The sequence below is a fragment of the Syngnathus scovelli genome, chromosome 11 (genome assembly GCF_024217435.2).
Source record: "Syngnathus scovelli strain Florida chromosome 11, RoL_Ssco_1.2, whole genome shotgun sequence".
Lineage (NCBI taxonomy): Eukaryota > Metazoa > Chordata > Actinopteri > Syngnathiformes > Syngnathidae > Syngnathus > Syngnathus scovelli.
This window is the reverse complement of record NC_090857.1, coordinates 8,120,755-8,140,110: the sequence shown is the minus strand read 5'-3', so window position 1 is coordinate 8,140,110 and position 19,356 is coordinate 8,120,755. Positions and strand designations below refer to the sequence as shown.

The 19,356-nt window shown below is 42.4% G+C and overlaps 4 protein-coding genes across 7 annotated transcripts; 1 reads left to right on the top strand and 3 right to left on the bottom strand.

Moving 5' to 3' along the window:
* Positions 1–4,036: 4,036 nt before the first annotated feature.
* On the bottom strand, positions 4,037–7,195 carry ccdc174 (coiled-coil domain containing 174). The gene is made up of 11 exons (XM_049732875.2): positions 6,990–7,195; positions 6,715–6,822; positions 6,537–6,637; positions 6,415–6,473; positions 6,186–6,339; positions 6,026–6,121; positions 5,823–5,956; positions 5,647–5,741; positions 5,397–5,535; positions 5,171–5,311; positions 4,037–4,847 (listed from the first exon to the last, which is right to left on the bottom strand). The coding sequence occupies exons 1-11, from the start codon at positions 7,029–7,031 to the stop codon at positions 4,183–4,185; spliced, it is 1,734 nt and encodes a 577-aa protein (XP_049588832.1). The 5' UTR covers positions 7,032–7,195; the 3' UTR covers positions 4,037–4,182.
* Positions 7,196–8,038: 843 nt separating this feature from the next.
* On the bottom strand, positions 8,039–14,390 carry tatdn2 (TatD DNase domain containing 2). Of its 4 annotated transcripts, none has more exons than XM_068652340.1 (8): positions 12,476–14,390; positions 10,955–10,973; positions 10,712–10,886; positions 10,352–10,633; positions 8,972–9,835; positions 8,768–8,895; positions 8,450–8,633; positions 8,039–8,384 (listed from the first exon to the last, which is right to left on the bottom strand). In XM_068652340.1, exons 1-8 carry the CDS (start codon positions 12,624–12,626, stop codon positions 8,244–8,246), a joined length of 1,944 nt encoding a protein of 647 aa, XP_068508441.1. In that variant the 5' UTR covers positions 12,627–14,390; the 3' UTR covers positions 8,039–8,243. The 4 variants fall into 4 exon arrangements, with proteins under 4 accessions (XP_068508441.1, XP_049588828.1, XP_049588830.1 ...); XM_049732871.1 differs by lacking the exon at positions 12,476–14,390 and adding an exon at positions 11,407–11,504; XM_049732873.1 differs by lacking the exon at positions 12,476–14,390 and adding an exon at positions 11,407–11,481 and having other exon boundaries at positions 10,712–10,869.
* Positions 14,391–14,542: 152 nt separating this feature from the next.
* On the bottom strand, positions 14,543–16,131 carry vhl (von Hippel-Lindau tumor suppressor). The gene is made up of 3 exons (XM_049732878.2): positions 15,701–16,131; positions 15,394–15,516; positions 14,543–15,266 (listed from the first exon to the last, which is right to left on the bottom strand). Exons 1-3 carry the CDS (start codon positions 15,888–15,890, stop codon positions 15,052–15,054), a joined length of 528 nt encoding a protein of 175 aa, XP_049588835.1. The 5' UTR covers positions 15,891–16,131; the 3' UTR covers positions 14,543–15,051.
* A 537-nt stretch (positions 16,132–16,668) lies between these two features.
* On the top strand, positions 16,669–19,110 carry LOC125976896 (oxytocin receptor-like). Its single transcript, XM_049732877.1, has 2 exons — positions 16,669–17,672; positions 17,868–19,110. The coding sequence occupies exons 1-2, from the start codon at positions 16,844–16,846 to the stop codon at positions 18,074–18,076; spliced, it is 1,038 nt and encodes a 345-aa protein (XP_049588834.1). The 5' UTR covers positions 16,669–16,843; the 3' UTR covers positions 18,077–19,110.
* The last annotated feature ends 246 nt before the right edge of the window (positions 19,111–19,356 follow it).

Genomic DNA, 19,356 nt, shown 5'->3' with positions numbered 1-19,356 from the left:
CGCGTCTACTCCTTCTCCTCTGCTCGGAGGTGAAACAATAAGGAAGGCTTAAAAAAGGAACTCCATCTTGATATACCCTTTCCTGTCACTGTTTTGCTGTTTTTCACTCAAACTGGAGCCAGGAGGGTGGAAGTAGAACCACCTTATGAGATAAGAATGACCCCCTGTGGTCTCACATTTTAAAGTAGACAGACAATGAAATTTTACTTTTTCAAATATGAAATTAAACTACTTTGTAAACCTGCATCCAAAAATACATCTGTAAGCAAACCATCAATAATTTTTTCTAAATGTGACATAGAAATTTACACTACAGTGTCATTCATTTGCATAAAGTCTCTATATTTATTTATCCATTACCAAGCTCATTATTTTCCCCACTGAAATAAATGACAATTAAGAATACTATAAATCTGTTTCTGCCCCCCCCCAAAAAAAATAATAAAGTATATGCCTTTGAGTATTGTTATATTATCTGTCTATATGTGTTGCTCCACTATTTGTGTTCAAATATTTCCTGCTTTGAGAAAACTAAACATTTAAACTTAGCTGGAAAATAGAGTGCCACACAAAAAGTATATTAGAAAGTTGTTTACTGAAATTCTTTTGACAACAACTTAACAAGCCAATAGTCAACAGTCTAAATTTAGTTGGCCTTCACAGGGGAAAAAAAAAACACAGCTGGGAGGTTGTTTGTGCTCTGTCAGGTCATGTGTACAATGGCTTGTCTTCTTACAAAGGAAAAGTGTAAAAAAAATAAGATTGTCAATGTGATGTGTGGGAAACCTCCAGATGTAGCAGGTGTAAATATTTTTCTTCACTTAGGATTCATGTGCTCACCGAGAACTTTTTTTTTTGAAAGCTTCAAGGTTGCACAGTTGAGTGTGTTCAAAGGTTCACCATACATAATAAATAGGAATAGCTAGTTTTACAGGGACGATGAATCTTGAAAGCACACAAGGTGAAGCAAGAGGTCCCTTTTGCGCAAACACATTTACCAATCATCCATCCATCCATCCATTTTCTGAACCGCTTAGTCCCCACGGGGGTCGCTCAATCGTGTCCATATTAAAGTAGACCATGTAAGAGTGAAAATCAGGGTTGCCAAGAGGAATCACATTCTCCTCAGTGCTCAGTGTAATATTCCATTTTCCGGTAAACTCCCGAAATGTGATGTAAAAATCCAAAGAATAAAACAAAACAGCCAGAATTAATCCTCTGATGCTGGCTGAAATGAAGTTGACTGAGCTCACTGCCCCCCCCCCCCCACCACCACCTCCCAAGTGGCCAAAAAGTGTGCAGTTTCAAGACCAGTACTGCGTGAGTAATTAGTTTATAAAAGAAAGGACCCCCAGAGGTCCGACGTGCGGCATCAAGCTTAATGTCAAAGAATACTTGGAGGACTCATTGCTGCATCTGTTCGCAGCAGGCAGCGAGCATGCTGGGCACTTTCTAGCACACACAACCCCGCGTCACTTTAATTCCTTTATTCTTCGGCTCCCCTTTGCGCACGAGCGCAATTGATGAGGTCGTTAGGCTGCGTCCATGCAGTCTTAACAGTGGCCGGCTAATGTATTGGAAGAGAACACTGGCGGAGCTAGGGGGGGGGCATGGGGGCACTGGCTCCCTTTGTAATATGCTAGGACCCCACCCAGATGCCAGGCTTTTGACAATTTTCCTTCTTTTTATCAACTCTGTTAATCAACATGTTATGAAGGATAATTTAGTTTTGTCATTTTTTTGTTTGTTTTGAGATATTTTGCTCAAAATCCAAAGCTGTGGTGAAAACAGAGCAGCATAGTATTTGCGCCATTTCTGTTTAGTTTTAGATCCAGGCACAGCGCATTTTCGTCCATCTGCTATTGTGGGCACTGGCCACATAGGTTCTCCACCGGCCTGTGACAGAAAGCAGCAGGAGCACTGTTATGTAGCATCACAAGCTCTCATTGCAAACACACTGGCTGCTTACAGCTCACTGTGGAGCGGAGATGGTAGAGGAGGCCAAGCTGGCTGCCATGTAGAGCAAATCATCTCATCAGGAGCGGCAGGAAAGACAAGATCCAGAATATGCGTACAGGAATTTTTCCTTGGAGGTACAATTTAGAATTTGAAAGTATTGAGCGCAAATGATTTGAACAAAAATCAACTGAATGGAAAGCTTTGAGGAATCCTCCTTCCTTCCTTCCACTTGAGCTCTTGTGATGTTTGACCACACTTGAGTTCAATGACCCGTGAGGTTTGATCTGTAAATGGTCATAAAGTGCTATATTGTAATGTACCGCAGTCATAAAAGATGTCATTGGAAAGGTTAAATGTCACGACGGGACAATAACATACATGGCTCATCACACATTACCTGTTGTTTTCTGGTTTCAGGGACACTTTGGTCATGGTTCAAGATCAAACAAGGCCCTAAACGGTGAGGGATTTTTAATTAAGCCTGAGGGCACTTTCACGATGCTGCACTTTAATGGTCCGATCAGAAAGTGAACTTCACGGAGTGAAAGTGGAAATCAAAGCTATAAATTGTTAACCTTCGGGAAAGTTACCTGAGCAACACGGACAAGTGTGTCAAGCAGAAGAACAAACACAATTTGACAAGGCAGCCAATTGAAGACCAAAATACATTATTAGCTTTTTGGAACAATTTAGGATTCCCTCTTTGAATTGCAAGCCATGAACATAAAAACAAGTGGAGGGTATACGGAAAGTGCCATTAGGGATAATAGGTCATTAAGACTCAACTGGTTAAATCAAGCATATTGAGGCAACAAACACATTTACAAAAGCGCCCCGGGATATATTAAGAGATGGTCTTTTAGAGAAAGCCAATAGTTTCACATCATGTTCGAGTACATTTGTGAGGCCTGAATAACGTCATATGCGTAGCCTTCAACAGACTTTAAGGCCAATACTCTCAAATTTGTGGTTACAATTAACACAAATTAAATCGGTTACAATTTGCCAATCCAAATTGAGCTGCTAAAACATGATTCAATTAAAACTGGAAAAATGATCACGGGACAAAAACGTTAGTGGTCCTTGTGTCTCGAAAGGTTTCCACCCCCCGCCATTTTGAAAGCAGTAGGAAGTCTTGCTTGGATGAAAGTGACACATTCACGCCCTGACATCGTTTTTCAGAGTGGTGGCGCTACAACAGCCACCCCCCACATAAAAGTCATTCGCTGCACTAAAGTGGCCAGTCAGCAGAGCGTATGGTAGACTGTCACCTTTGTATCAGTTCATTAAGGATATCTCAGGGGGTCAGCAAAACCACCATTTTTATTTCTTCAAAGCCCAAAGAGTCTTGAGAAAAATGCTGATCAAGATTCATTAAATTTTCCCCTTGGGGGATGAGTGAAAATGTGGGGGGAAAAAACTACTAATGAACGTATTACTATATTAGCCAAAAATGTCATTATTCACCGTCATTTTGCTGTTTGCATGTAGATTTGTCTGTCTGTGGTTAATTCACACAAAATTAAAAAAAAATTAAAACAAGTGCAGGAGCTTGACCATCATGTACTATATCTTACATCATAACTTCATAGAATAAATATGAAGGTCAAGTAAACATTTTGAGGGGTGAAATGAGAAATTCTCAAAGGAACATCATATTGACTTTGGTATCCACCAGTACTAAAAATGTTTTTTTTTTTTTTTTTAAATAATGTACTGCAATACAGTAAACAACCTTTTGATAGCAGCAACATCTAGTGATTGTTGGTTTAACAGTCACACACTTACTGTTCTCGTCCAGAATACTGGCACCAGTCATTCATTCATCCTAACAAAAATCCTACTTTTATAAAGATAAAAATGCATTCTGATTGAAGTAATGGTGTTATAGTTTACTATGTTAACTGTGATCATAATTTGCGAGGGTATTCAACAATGATGCCGTTTGTAAGTCAAGACACAGCTCTTTCATTGGATCTCATTGAATTATGCATGGATGCCTTTTAAAGCGGTACACATAACAATTGTATTTCTAGTCTTTCTGTATTTGTATTGTCCGAAACGAACTAAGCCACAATTATGTCTAATCAACCCATTTATTAAATATTTAAACTGGAGAAGTTTACAAAGTCCCTACATGGTCCATGGGGGTAAAGTGCGCTAAAAATCTATGCGGGACATACTGTTGCTCCCCCCCGGACTCCTTTTTTCTATATACAAGTATCAAGTGATACTCCTGTAGAAGGACAGCATGTCGTCCAAACTTTGTGAGGAGCCTTGAGGTGGCTGCTGAGGTTGGTCAGGCTCTACTGGTTGGGGGGGTGCTTCAGGCTGGCCGGGCTCTGTGGGTTTGGGTGGCAGGTGGGGCTGGTTGGGCACAGTAGGCTGAGGTTGCACCTGGGGCGGGAATTGGCTCAGCATCGGGGGTGGGTATTGGTTTTGGTAGTGTGCAGGGATGTTAGGAAATCGGTAAGGTGGGCAGATAAAGGGTGGAGGAGCAAATGGGGGGTAGAAAGGAGGAAGTGGGTACTGGAGGTTGACAGGGGTTCCTGGAGGCGGTGGCTGCATTGGGGGGTTTTGTGGAGGAGCAGTCTGTGAGGGGGCCGCCGCGGGGGTAGGCTGGCATGGTGGCGGAGGCTGTGGCTGCACTGGGGGGTTTTGTGGAGTGGCAGTCTGAGAGGGGGCCGCCGCAGGGGGAGGGCGTGGATTCTCAGTGGTCCCACCTGGGCTTTGTGTCCCCAGGAAGGACATTTGGGGAGTTTTCTTCTCTGGAATTTGTGTCTTTGCTGGTCTCGGGCGCCATTGCTCAGCAAAGTATGTGGAGGGAGGCGCAAACTCGGAATCTCTCTCTGACTGACGCCGGCTTTTCCACTCACTGAACATGGATTCTTGAATATCAAAAAAAAAAAACAATCAGAAAGACACGCGAGTTGAATTATTAGTGTTAATATGTAAAGACATTTTTAAAAAAACAGTGTATTCATGAGGATCTTTTTACCCTGGAGAAAGTGAAATACACCTTTGTTTAACCACCATCATTTGACCTCCATGACTCCTCTGTGGTTTTATTGTTTGTGATATTCTACTTTCAGAGAATTTTAGCCCTCAATCTTCTCACCAATGTCTCAACTAAAGACACTCGATGCTTCTTGACAGCTGCAGTTGAGTTTGTTGTGATACTTTAGTGCAATCGAGAGCAATACAAACGTACCTTTGCCTCTGTCCCACTCTCGAACATGCGGGACACCAGGTTTGGTGTCCCTTCGTTCCTGAATCTCCACTTCCACTTTCTTCACTCTGCTGACCTCTGGTGGATCCTGAGGCGGAGGCGAGGGTGCTGCCATGTCCTCATCTATAAAGCCACCATAACCACATATGCAGAGATTTAACTAAATAAAACCAAGAGACGTGAATTTTACATTGTTGTGGATTTTGACCTTCATTCTCCTCCTCTAGCTGCTCTTCAACACCCCCCTTGGCCTTCAGCTTCCTCTGCTTTATTTTGGCCAGCCGGGCTTGCAGGATGGCCTTCTTTTTCTCTTTCAGTCGCTCTCTCTTACTCCGCTGATCAGTCGTCTGAAAAAGGGGATGATCATGATCTTCAGGGGAGCATATTATACTAATGGATTCACTATCTATTTACACTCTGGCATTTTTCAGGCGGAGTGATTAAAATGAGCAGCTCACTTGGTCCCTGAGCATGTCCAGAGTCTCCCTCTGCTTTCTGCGATGTTCCTCATCGTGCGAGAAGGCAAAGTAGCCCACGCCGAGCTCCCGAGCCTCTGCAAGGTGACACCAAGACACCAAAGTTAAGGCAAAATTTCCGTTTCCAGTACAGCCCCAAACCAAACCCAAAAGCTAACCTTGAGCCCTGATGGTCTCATAGTGGACAGGCCCAACAGGCTTCTTCATGGCTTCCTCTTCTTCTCGCTCCCACTCTTGCCTCTGCAGCTCTCTGCGCATGTCCTCTGACAGCAAGTCAGCAGAGACTTTTGGACTGTACACGAAACAAACATCTTCAGTTGACCATCCACTGCCGAATAAAATGTATACTCTATTTGATTACCCATTTCCTTTGATGTCATGGTCCATTTTCAGAAAATCTGGCAAGTCTTTTTTCATGCACCTTCGCGATCGTCCCAAAGTGTCCACAAAGTCCACCCTAGATTGAAACAAAGCAAGATAGTTGATTTTTGCTCTCTGTCAAATCTGAAAGAAAAGATTACCATTCTTCATCTGGGTTCTCCGGAGGAGGAACAGGGGACAATCTGGCTCTTTCCTCCTCCTCAATGTCAGCGATCCTCTGTGTTTGCGTTTCTCTTCTTGTGTCAATAATCTTCTGCGCAAAATCCACCAGGTACAACCCCTCTGTTTCTTCATCTGGAATTAAGGTTAATTCCATTAAGCACCTTTTTAATTACACATACAGTAGGTGACGTGACATCCATATCTAACCTGGGAAATTTCCTTTGGTCATCTGTTCGTAGAGTTTGGCTTTTTGCTCTAACTTACTCCTGATAAACAAAAAAGGTATTAATTATAATGCTGTTTTAGGACTTTCGATATTGTCATCTTACTTTGCATTATCCAGAGTTCTCTGCTCCTCTGCCACCTCTTCTGCATCTTTTTCAGCTCTTGCCGAAACTCCAGCGTTTTGCTTGACAAATACATTTGGTTTCTACACAGCGGATAGAGCAGCAGCTTGAGTAGATGGCTCCTTTTAACATGGCCATATTAAATATAAAATTGACGTACCTTAACTTTGGGTTTTGGTTTGTGACCAATCTCGCCACTTTCTTGGCCAAGTCTCTGCTGTTTGAATTGCTCCTGCTTTCTGTATAGCTCGGCTTTAAGATCCACTAGCTGTAAGAAACCATAGTACGTGTTTAAGAATCTACTTTGGATGATATTTGAAGCTACGTAAATGAATGTAACTTTATGCTAGCAAACTAGCATGGTGGCTAAGGTTAGCCTGATTACGCGTGACATTTACCGTCGCATAATGTCGAGTGAGAGAAAATACAACTTACCGAAGAAGCAGTCACGTCAAACGGTCTCTTCTTTTTGTCCATTATAAAACCTGTTCTTAATAAAATCTAAAGACATTTGCTGTGATAGTATACAAACCACCCCTAACCTTCTTCTGCAGTTTTGCCAACAGGTAATTGTTACAATTCCGCCGACTTGTGGCCACACTTATCAACTGCACTTGCGATTTGTCTTTCTTAAATCCTGCTACTAAACAATACATTCTGATTTATAATGTAATTCTTGAGGTTAAGAATCAATAAATTATTCTAATATTATTAAATTGTAATTAATCCAATTCCATGTAATGTTGTTAAATGCAGACCATCCTTTTCTCTTCTCTGCACTGAAATACTAATACAATTTTATTTCATTTTGTTTTTTGTGACATGTTCTATTCGACACTTCTGTTCAAATGTGTTGGACCTGTCCTTCGAGTTTATATAGAGTTTCGACTCTATAGAGTTTCAGTCCGGGTCCGCCACAGTAAATTACTCGCATGATGTGATGGTTGAAAATCGACTACCCTATGATGCTTCCAAATAAACAGAAAACATCAATGGTTCTTCGACAAACACCTTATTCTCGCCTCGAGCAAGAGGGTCAGACGAATCAAAGCAGATGTGGACGTGTTACTGCGTGTCTTGTGTACATTTGTAGCTTCCGGAACAAAGTGTGTTCTGACCTACATGTTGGGATCGAAAAAGAGATTGAGAAAGGAAAAACAGCACTGTCTGCCATGAGTCAGAGTCGTCAATGCCACTTCACAACCTTGCCTGCTCAAAATAAAAAGCACTCAAAACAACACAGTGTATTGAACAAAAAAAAAGAAAAAAGAAAGGAGAACACCCCCTACCTGTCTGCCATGATTCAGAGCCATCAATGCCACTTAACGTTTCGTGCTCAAACTGAAAAGCACTCAAAACGGACAACTGAGTGGGAATTTGCTCCAATCAATTCTAAAAAATGTTTTGCTTGTCCACTTCCACATCTTAATGTACTGTGATGTTGTGTCTTCTTGTGGGCACAGCTGTTTCAAAAACTGCAGGAATTGAACTGTATTTCATTTATTTGCCAAGCTTTCACACCACCAAAAACAGACTACATAAGATATATTAAACCAATAAAATCAGAACAATATCAGAATCTAACCTCCTAACCACTGCACTGCACATGTAAAAGCGCCGAAGAGCCACAAAGAAACCAGCTTCAGCAAAGCTGACTTCTCTAACATTCAACACCATGACCTTCGGCACTCAGATGCCGTAGAGCTGAGTGGTGTTGTTTCGGATGGTTTTGAGCACGGTGGGCATGTCTACCCCCTTGAGCAGACTCAGTTCCTGCAGTGTGTGGATGCCCAGTCCGGGATGGGAAAATTGGCAGAGATTTTTCTTCACCTATCAGAATGGAAGAATCATTTAAAAGACATGACATTTTTTTAAAGGCCTGAAAGTAAACATACCCGTCTTGGCAAGAAATACGGTGCATCTGTCTCCAGCAAAATGCGGTCGAGAGGGACTTTGCGGACAGCATCTCGGGCTGCGTTGGCACTGGAATAGGTGATCACAGCTGTGAAGCCCACGTACAGGTTGGGGAACGTTTCCAGGAAGGGTTCGATCACCTGGTAGCTGTCTGTAAAACAGTGCCTATGAACCAAAATGAATCAAAGCATGAAGGTTAGTATTGTGCTTGAAAGCTTGTTCTTTTTGCACTTTTATCCTTAATTAGAAATATTGTGACATCTTCCAACAAGAATCCACAAGATCATGTGACTACACACCTGTGAATTTTGTAATCTCTGGGGACGCAATTTTTCAAGATGTCCATCAGGTCTTCATCCGCATTCCTGCAGTGGACCAGCAGAGGCTTGTTCATGGTGACAGCCAGTCGCAGCTGCCGCTCAAACACCTTGGCATCAAAAGAACAACCAACCATGAGGACATGGACGCGTCACTCAGTTGTGATGACGTCATTTTGAACCGACCTCTTTTTGCTCTGCGACACGTGTGGAGTTTTTACGGGAGTAGTCCAAACCCATCTCGCCAAACGCCACGGCTTTTGGATGCCTCATGGCGTTGAGTATGCTGTGTTCATGGACACGGGAGTACTGATGAGCAAAGTGTGGGTGGCACCCAAAAGCCCCCCAGACCATGTCTTCAGACAGAAGCCCCTCCCATAGGGCTTCCTTGGACATGAGCTGTGGGTTGCAGAAGTCCGTAATGCAGCCTTGAAATTCTGTCGGAAAGCTGCTGCGGTAGTCACGTCGGAAACGACCGAAGGAGCCGCGGAAGCTCAGTTTTGCGTAGAGCATGTCAAGATGGCAGTGCGTGTCGATGAAGCCACCGGAGCTGTGAGGGTAACTTGACCAAGGGGGCGGAGCTTCACCCATGGACAGTCTCGGCTTAGATACGACATCATGCTGAAATGTGTAACGGGGGGAATGGACGGACGAGCCGGCGTATGACTGTCGGCGTGTGGCTGATGAGGTACTTTGGCTACTGTCTGTATGTAGAGGCAGAGCAAAAGGGTCTGAGAAATGAACGGTCTTGGGGATTAGAATTTTGCGACCCGCTTTTTGCTGTTTGTATGAATCAAAATCATTCCAACTGAAGTCATCCCAGCATTCACCCGTGGATGACACGGGAGATGGAGCATTAAAGCTGAAATTCTTTGGCGGGCTCAGGCAATTCCAGCCGTCAGAGTCGTCATCCCGAGGAGCCGCACGGTGGTAAGACAAGGAATCTGGAATATACTCAAGATGAGGGATCAAAGATTCCACATCCTGATTTTGAGGTTCAGACTCCGATGCAAATACGTCGCCTTGGTAGTAGAGACAATCTTTTACGCCCTGAAAGACAACAATGACGAAATTGTAATATCACATATCTCAAAAAGTGTATATTGAAAGACAAAAATCACTCCTTGTATTCAAACTTCCACTGTGTAGTTCAGCACATCATAAGGGTTTGATTTCATTATCTGAGCCTATGGTGTAAATGAGCAACAAGCCGTCCGTGTATTTGCAGTGACAGAGGTGCCCTTGGGCAACCAATCTGCTCCCAAAGCGGTGGAACGCTGCCCACTACACCAAATAGTTTGTTTGCCCAAACTCCTTTTACACTCCCAATAAAAGTCACCATTTTATTTATTGACATCAAAGTGATTGAGACAAAACAGTTGTCCTGCAAATATCGTGTCTTCAGAGATAGCATCAAAGGTGATAAACAGAGACCTGAAGCAGACGTTCTAACCAGAGGGTTGTAAAAGACAACTCGGAAATGACACTAAATGCATTCTAACCAATCTTTTGGGATGTGCTCATTTAAAGTAAGGCAATAAAAAGTTTCAACTGATTGAGACTCACCCTTTTACCCACTTGTGGTATTGCGTCATCATTTTGCCCAACAGCACGAGCCTGGCTGTGTTCTTCAGTCTTCGCATGAGGGCTTGTTGAAGAGGGCAGAGACAAATGGCTGCTGATTTTAGGAAGCGTGCTCATCAATCCCCTTCCGGCCATAGCTGCAGATATTGCTGTCTTGTAAACTGCCTTCAAGCCTTCCTCTGCTGTCTTGTCCTTTTTCTTGATGAAAACGTTTGAAGGAGGAGAAAATACTCGACTTTGTGGAGAATCCTGCTGATGGGTGTTCTGCAAGATGGCCACACATAAAAAAGTCTTGTTATTTAAGTCACAGGATTTCCATGAAACATCATACACAACATTCACCTGGGGCGTAAATGTTTCAAAGTACTTCCTGGTGCGCTTCCTTAACCCAGCTTTGCTTTGAGAGGCAATGGCATCAGGGGTTGGCTCTGCTTTCTTCTTAGGGGTGTTGAGACTCAGTGTGACAAAGCCGGCATGTCCTGGGGAGTCGCTCGTCTCATCTGCTTTAGATGACGCTCTGCATGAGTGTTTCATGCCTTTTACCAACACATTCAGTTGGGGACGAACTCTTTGATGCTTTGTTACCTTTCTTCTGTTATTGTCCCTAGAAACATGATACATAGATCACAACTTTAGTGATGAATTTATGCATGAATTTTGTTTAAATTATTTCTGATACTTGATAACAAATGGCTAAAATTCAGAACGATAAGTAGTCATCATAAATAAAATACGGCGCAATCATGACCTCGTACAAAATTGAGCACGCCGAGTCCACTAAGCCACTCGGTTTATGTTGTACTGAAGTAAAACATTACAATGTCTTAAATATTATTTTCTTTTTACTGTGTGGTAATTTAGGAAAGACACATGATTAAACTCGCGAACAAGCTGCCTCAACATTAGCAATATTTTACCGCTCGCTAATTGTGCACTTAAAGACCAAACATGACGTTTGGTGGAAAAAAAAGTAGATACATCAGTAGATTTGTTATTGGAATTACCGGAGTGGACCGTTTCAGCGAGTCAGCACCTACCAGCAACCATGGAAAGATATTTTGAAGACGATAAAGTTCCTTGAAGTTTTATTTCTTGATTGAACGTCGTTGGGCTATAGCGCCTTTGTAACGCTAGATGGAGACAAAGCTATGCTTTGTTCTCACCTCGCGAGATTTGGTCAAAACGACTGGCGCGAGCATTTTGGTAGAATAATAATGGCACAAGAACTGTCAATTATCGCAGTACTTCTTGTTTTTCATTAATTAGTTTATTATTTTTGCGTTTTATATATATATTATATTAATTTTAAATAAAATGCTTATTGTGAAAATGATACTAACATTTGTTTCAGTAATAATTGTTAGTGGTAGTTTTGTCCTCTAAACAGATAAACGTGTCACCTATCCAATATTATTTTTAAAACTTTAAAAAATATATATATATTTCCTCCTTAAATTATCACATGAACTGAATAGTCATTGTTGGACCGGAATTCTGACATATAATAATGGCCCACTCTAAATAAAATATTAAAAAACAAACGCAAAAAGCTTACATAATTTAATATAAAGCCAATAATTCAACACAATGCAAATGTTTTACGTCTAAAATAATTCAGCAAGAATATGCGACATTAGATTTAGTTCACTCTCACAGCCTGGCTGTGAGAATTTACGATGCAAAAAGAGATGCTTTTACCCTGCGTAAAATGTTTTATTGAACTCGTTAAACACAAGGCACAGGATTGGGAAATTAAAATCCTCTCAGATTTTGTGTAATCCCAGAACTGTTTTGTAGACACCGAGGCTATATCCTTTATTTACTATAAGGGAAGAAATGTTGATGTTTTAAAACTATCATAATTTCTAAAAACAATCCCTAATGGCTAGCATAGGCGAGACGTTGATGTGGATTAGTGCTGTTGCATCCAAGTCTCCATCATCAGCAAAGGCTGTTTTGTGATATTTAAAAATGAAGTGTCTTTGGGTTTGCTGCAAAATAAACGAGTACAGACAGTAGCTGTCATTCTTTCATCTAACAAGCATGTGTGAATATGTTGTCATGGATGGAATTTATGATATTGGTGATATGCTGCATAAGACTCACATGAGGAGTTTTTTTGTTTCCACCAGCCAGTAGACGCCGCTCCTGGCACATTTGTTGAGAACATTCCTGTACTGGCATGTTTTGAAGCAGGTGGGTGTTTAACGACGCTGACCTTCAGCGAAGGACACAAGACACGACATAAAAGTGCCATGGCGATGATAAAAAAAAAAAAAAAAATGTCAAAATGGTTTGAATTGCTGTAATTTGAACATTTAACTTTTTATGCTCTTTCCATCTGTCGTCTGACTTTTAATGAGCCACTCCAGATGATGGCTACCTATGCGGTTGTGATTTTGGCATGCTTGGAAATAAAATATTAAATGTTCCCACTGACACAAACACTGCACGTAGTATATCCGCTTTGTGTTTGACTAAACAGGCCTGGAGTTTTCATTGCATAAACATGTGCCATGACTTTTTTCTAATGTAAACTCGTGACTATGGGCCTTGGCTCTCTGAAGGTTGGGAAACAAATCTATAGGTTTTACCTGTGTCTTTCAAAAAGGTAGATGGAATTGATATATGAATTACCATTTTTATCTTGCTCCAATGATCAGACTGGAGATCAAAAATGTCATGCTGGGGAAAGCGTCATGATGACAATATTCGTTGAATCACAGCAGCTTGCATTTCACGCTGTTTCTGCACCTGCACTGTTTCGGGCTCTCAAAGAGAACTTTTACTGGGTTGTCCAGCAACACTATTTTGCAACACTACCCTGGCAAATGCAAGTCGTGAGGATTCCACATCCATTCATCTATTTTTTGTGGTGCTTGTCCGCCTTCTTTTCAAATTAAGAACAAATTGGAACACCAAGGAACTCGTGGATTCCTGCCCTTTTTGTTGATTGTAAATTACAACTAGTCCCCATTTTGAATTGAGTTATCGCAGTGTTGAACGCCTTTATCTAATTAATCTTGATATGGGTGCGTATTGTATTTACTGACGAAGCTTTTCTGCAGACGAGCCAGAAACAATAACAATGATGTTATACGAGCTATCGTTTGGAGTTGCTGAATAAAATACGCATCAAGTCTAAAGAGCCAGTGACTTGGAGTAACTCCAAGCGACAAGCTGGGCATACACTTGGTCTTGGCTCTCAAAGAGATCTGTGAGTGCCCATGCAGAATCCTTTGAGAAATCTAGCAAGCTAGCTCATTGCTAATTGCTAACTGGCAGTTTACCAGTGGTGTTTTAATTTAATGAATGTTTCTAGATTGCCACTTACAGCCTTTCACAAAATAATGTTTTTTAATGACCTATTTTCTTTGACATCTGTGGAGAATTTTATTTGCGATGAACCTCACATTTTTGGAAACCCATACAAGAGGTCCAACAGCATCACATAACTGCATCCAAGCCTGCACTGTATTATTATTCGGCCATTGGTTTGATACTGGCTGGCTTCAGCATATGGGAAGGTGGAATATACGAGCCCTTGCGTTTCCGCTCGACAATGGCTAAGCATTACAATTTACTCAACTGCTCCCAAAGCAGTGGAAGGCTGCCCACTGGACCACCCTGTCGTTAATTGTTTGTTTACACAAGCCCCTTTCACACTACCTATAAAAGTAATGATTTTTACCCCCTGCTGTTGTTCTTTATAAACCTAAAATACATGGGAGTGATTTGGAGCCAAACACAACACATTCAATTGTGTTATAATACAATAAATCTGAGATTGACCTTTTTGGGCCAGAATTCCAAAAGGTATGTTTTGCGCCAACTGAACACGACAAGAAAGAAAGGAAGTTGTCAGCAAAAGCCTACTAGAGCCACTACAATTTAACATGACATTTGTAAATGCGATTGGTTCATTCTGAACTCATAAAATAGAGTTAGCGGCTTCTCTTCTTCTTTTACAGCTTACAAATCTTAGTAATGGTAGAAAAGCTTTTGAAATAATTCCTCTTAGTTTTTGTTTTTTCACAAATACTCACATTTGAACAGGGAGTGTGTAGACTTTTAGCTGTTATCCAAAATGGATTAAATGAATCTTGTTCCTCACATAACATAACGACACTGTGGAAATACCTGAGATGTTTAAATCAGATTCTGAGTCGGGGCTCTGGTTGGACCACGAAATATGAAATATTTATTTCAATTTGGAATGAGATAACATGTAAAAAAAAGTTGATTCTGGATGCAGTATATGATCATTCTAAATACATTTTATAATCAACACCATAGCGGGGGACCACTGATGAAAATGAGGACAAGGGTCGTGTGACAAACAAGATGTTGGAAATGGAACTTATTCCAATGATAACAGTAGCATACAGTAAGTAATAAGGGAAAAAAAACTATGATGAATCATTTTTAAATCATTTTTCCGATGTCCATAACCACTGCTCCAAGGACCAGTAGGATCACCTTTCTGATGATCCCACTGTGGAAGCAGCTCATTTGTCACCAATGTGATCAACACGGGCAGTTGAACGGGCCAATAAAAATGCACCTTCACAGAAGATAGCTCATACAGCCCACATTCCTCTTAGAAGATTAGTTTAGTTGTACTTTCAAACAATCCAATAATGAAAAAAGTTGACTCTTTAACTTCTTGCCTTGTTGCTGAGCTACAGTCCGAGAGTCATCTCAATCTCCCCCTGGTCTTCCGTTCTGTCGAGTAGATGGTCCTGTATGCGTTGATTCAAGCGTTGTAAACTTCTCAACAAACTGGGCGGGTCTTCCAGCTCCTCGATCAGGCACCGCGCTATTTCCAAACTTCTGTAGTCCTCTGGCCGTACCAGGCGTCGGATCACCTGAAGGGCTCGATCCTTGAGGCTGTAAACTGTGTACACATAGGAATTAAATACATGCTTGGAAATGTCATCGTTTGTGTATTACTTATTTAGACGTTGCTGATATGGGCTGTCTGAGGATTGCATGTGCAAGTGTGTGCGTGTGTAAAAACCTACCTGGCAGAGTAATATTTACAGAAACAGGACTTCCACCATCTGCCAGAGCAGGCAGGAAGACTTCGTTGCCGTTCACCCTCATCAGAGCATCACTTTCTCGATCTTTAAACATCCACGGGTGGCCTGGGGGTTGGAGGGAGGGGTAAACATTCACAAACTCAAGTCAACAATATTTTTGAATTTCAACAGTGATTTTTAACCACTATACCACAACTCTCAGCAGGTGAGCTGCGGGATAGTCTGAAAATGATCTATTTTACAATCATCTCACTCCGCACAATATCACTTTGGCCAAAGGTTAGCTTACCTACGTAGGTCTTCATTATTCTTCCCGTTCTCGGCTGCAAGTCTCTGTAGGGCCGTGGCTCCCCACGGAAATCAATCCATAGTGGCTGGACCACTCTGGGACTGCGGTTACAGAAAAGAAGACTCATGGGAACGCGAGGGGAGAGCAGGGATCGAAACGGGGGCAGGGACGCATCGCCGTCTTGAGACATTGGTGCGAACGTGCTGTTCGTCACGTAGCGCTAATGCGAACTAGTTTTCGTACTACGGCCAGTCGCGTCTAGCAAACACTAACTAGCCTCGAAACGCTATAAGGTACAGAAATCATAAGTTTGTTCTTAAGTATGTCCGCTGAGCTGTAACATTTAAAAGAAAACTAAGAAGGCTACCCTTTTCCGCCTCAACTTGAATGTTTACAAGATTCACATCCGGTTAGAAGTCGTGTGACGCTGGTCTTGTTCTTCCATATGATTGGCCCACTGGGTGGTGACGTCACGTGACATCAGCACGGTGATTTTTTTTTACAATATAGTTTACTAAAAATATCAATGATTAATATTTTATTTGGGAAATTCTCTTGTAAATAAAAAATAAGCTAGTCCTTCTAATGATCCAACTTGACCCCATTTCTTGGTTGAATTTTATCCCACTTTATAAATTCATAACCTTGATTTAACATAAAAAGAATCTGAAAATTATAACAATTTGTGATGTAGACTATGCATTTGAACAAGAGTGTGTAGACTTATTATCTTCACAGTCTCTGGCTATAACTTTCAATACCTTGAAATATCAAGTTGACTTTGAGATTTAAATTGACTTTAGATGTTTTTCAGCACTCACCGTAAATCATAAGCTCTAAATCAAATATGGAAACAGCAGGAAAATGTGTTGTTGCCGATAATAATAACCTCCGCTTTGTGTCAGCGTCACTTCAAATGGAGCGCGCATGCACACACGCGCACACAGGCGCGCGCGCAAAAACACACACGGACACTTGATGAATCCAGCCTGAGCTCACTCCCACCTCTGACTTGAAAAGTGGTGCAAAGGCAGCCAGCCACACAATTCTTACTGCAGCAACTTAAAAAACAACAACAGTGTAATTTCTGAATATTTTCATGCAAGCTGAAGATTTGGTCACACACCTGAACATCAGGCGAGGATGACACCAGCAATCAACGACAGCGAGCTGGCGGATCCGAGAGACGAGACTCTGGCCAGGGTAGAGATCACTCTGCTGGCCATCATTTTCTCCAGCGCCGCCGTCCTGAACGGCGTCCTGCTGCTGGTCCTGTGGCGACAGCGCAAGCACATGAGCCGGATGCGCGTCTTTGTCTTCCACCTGGCGCTGGCCGACCTGGTGGTGACGTTCTTCCAGGTGTGCCCGCAGCTCATGTGGGACATCACGGACAGGTTCATCGGGCCGGACCTGGTTTGCCGCCTGGTGAAGTATTTGCAGGTTCTGGGCATGTTCTCGTCTACTTATATGATCGTGGCCATGACGGTGGACCGGTACCAAGCGGTGTGCAACCCCATGGTCAAGTTTCAGCGGACGCACAGGCGCATGAGCGGGGCCGTGTGCGCGGCGTGGGGGGTGTCGCTGGTGGGCAGCCTGCCTCAGGTGTTCATCTTCTCCCGGGTGGAGGTGGCACCGGGTGTGTACGACTGCTGGGCCAACTTCGTCCAGCCGTGGGGGCTCAAGACCTACATTACGTGGACCACCGCGGTCATCTTCGTGGTGCCCGTCATCACGCTTATCTTCTGCCAAGTGCGCATCTGCAGGGCCATCCAACAGAATCTGCGCCGGAAGGCTCGGCGCGGCCTGTCTGGCCCGTTGCCTCCCCGAGCCAGCGGCGCGGCCGGCATGCCTAAAGCCAGGGTAAAGACCCTCAAGATGACCGTTGTTATTGTGCTGGCATATGTGGTGTGCTGGTCCCCCTTCTTCACAGTTCAGCTGTGGTCTGCGTGGGACCCCAATGCACCAAAGGAATGTAAGTGCCGCTCCATCAAAATAAAACAAAACGGTGGGGGAAATGTAGACAAATATACCAAATGTGCATTTTAGTGGCCCGTACCCCCACCCCACCCTCCGCACACGCACTTTGAGCCATGAATCTCTGAACTGCAGCTCCAATTCTCCTAAATTGCACAGGCGTCCCTAATATTCTGACCTATTCTCACTGCAGCTGCCACGTTCACCATCCTGATGTTGCTGGCCAGTCTCAACAGCTGCGCCAACCCCCTTATCTACCTCTTCTTCAGTGGTCCGCTGCCTCGAAGGCTCCTGATGCCGGTATGCCAAAGGGGCTCCTTCACCAAGGACTCCATGCACGACGAGGCAACACTGGTCAGCACCTTCTACACCAGTTTTAAAACTCTCAACAACAACAAATGAAGAAAGCGTGTCAGGGGAGGAACACTGGTGAAAAGAAGCAAGGAGTGTCAACGCCTGCTGCATGCCGTGAAGATCCTAAACCTCCGGTGTCTCTCTGGACTGTAAAGATATCATTTGACAAATGATATGTTAAATATGGCATCTCTCAGCCAAGCACAAGTGGGTGGTCTGCATGGGGAAGTGTGTTCCAGATGCAGGACGTAGGGCAAACACAAGAACAAGGACATTGTGTCCGAGTGAGGTGCCAGAAAGAAAAACAGTCTCCAATAACCATTATGTTCCATTCCTTTTCTATGGTGTCACTCGAGGAGAACATTCAGCAGACACCTGCACAGTGAAGAACCAATACCGTGGTGTCCTGAGACACGAGTTCAGTTCCAAAATCATCTTTTTGTTGTAAAATGATCAGAAATTGGAACCCTATTCTGGATCATCATGGTGCATTATTTTTTTTAACCAAAACTAGGCTGTGCTAAAGGCATATTTCCTTTTTGTTTCTTTTTTTTTTTAGATTTAGTCTCACACGAAATAAGTGTGCTGCCGTCTAGCGGTCAAGATGGGAATTACAACCAATATAAACGGGAACAAAATGGAGGGATAAACAATCCCCCAAAAATCAAATTAGCTGGATTCTAAACCTGGAGCCTGCTATGGAGTTACTTGTAATCAGTTCAAATTTGTTATCTGCCAAATTACTTACGTACTGAAGTGTGTTGTGTTCACTGTCACCTCACAGTGTCGTATCTTTTTTTGCTCACAGCTCAGCCCCAAAAAAATCGACCTAACTACTTGTATTTTGAAACACTCGAATGTTGGGTCACTCATATCTCAAGGCACCACTGTCCTATAAATTTATTCTAAGACACACACAAAAAGCTGCATTTTTAACTATTTCATTGTTGGACTTTATCTCAAGTTGCATCATGTGACAGGTGGGTGAGGATAAATTTAAGCATGATTTATTTTACATTTAATACAGAACAATGATTAATGTATGAAACTAAGATGTACAAATAAATTTCTCATAAACCTTATAGTGTTAGAGTCCGTTTTTGTATAATCATTTAAAAAGTTTACACACCCCTGTTGAAATGCCAGGTTAGGGTTAAAAACGAGTCAGCAAAAAATAATTTCAAGTTTGAATTTGGCCATCATGACCTATTAGCAGTTTAAATTAATTTAAAAACACTTTGTTTTATTTCTACTTTGACAGTAATTACCAATTTATATTTAATTTGATAAGAAATGTCAACTCATGGTAGTATCAAAAAAATAATGAG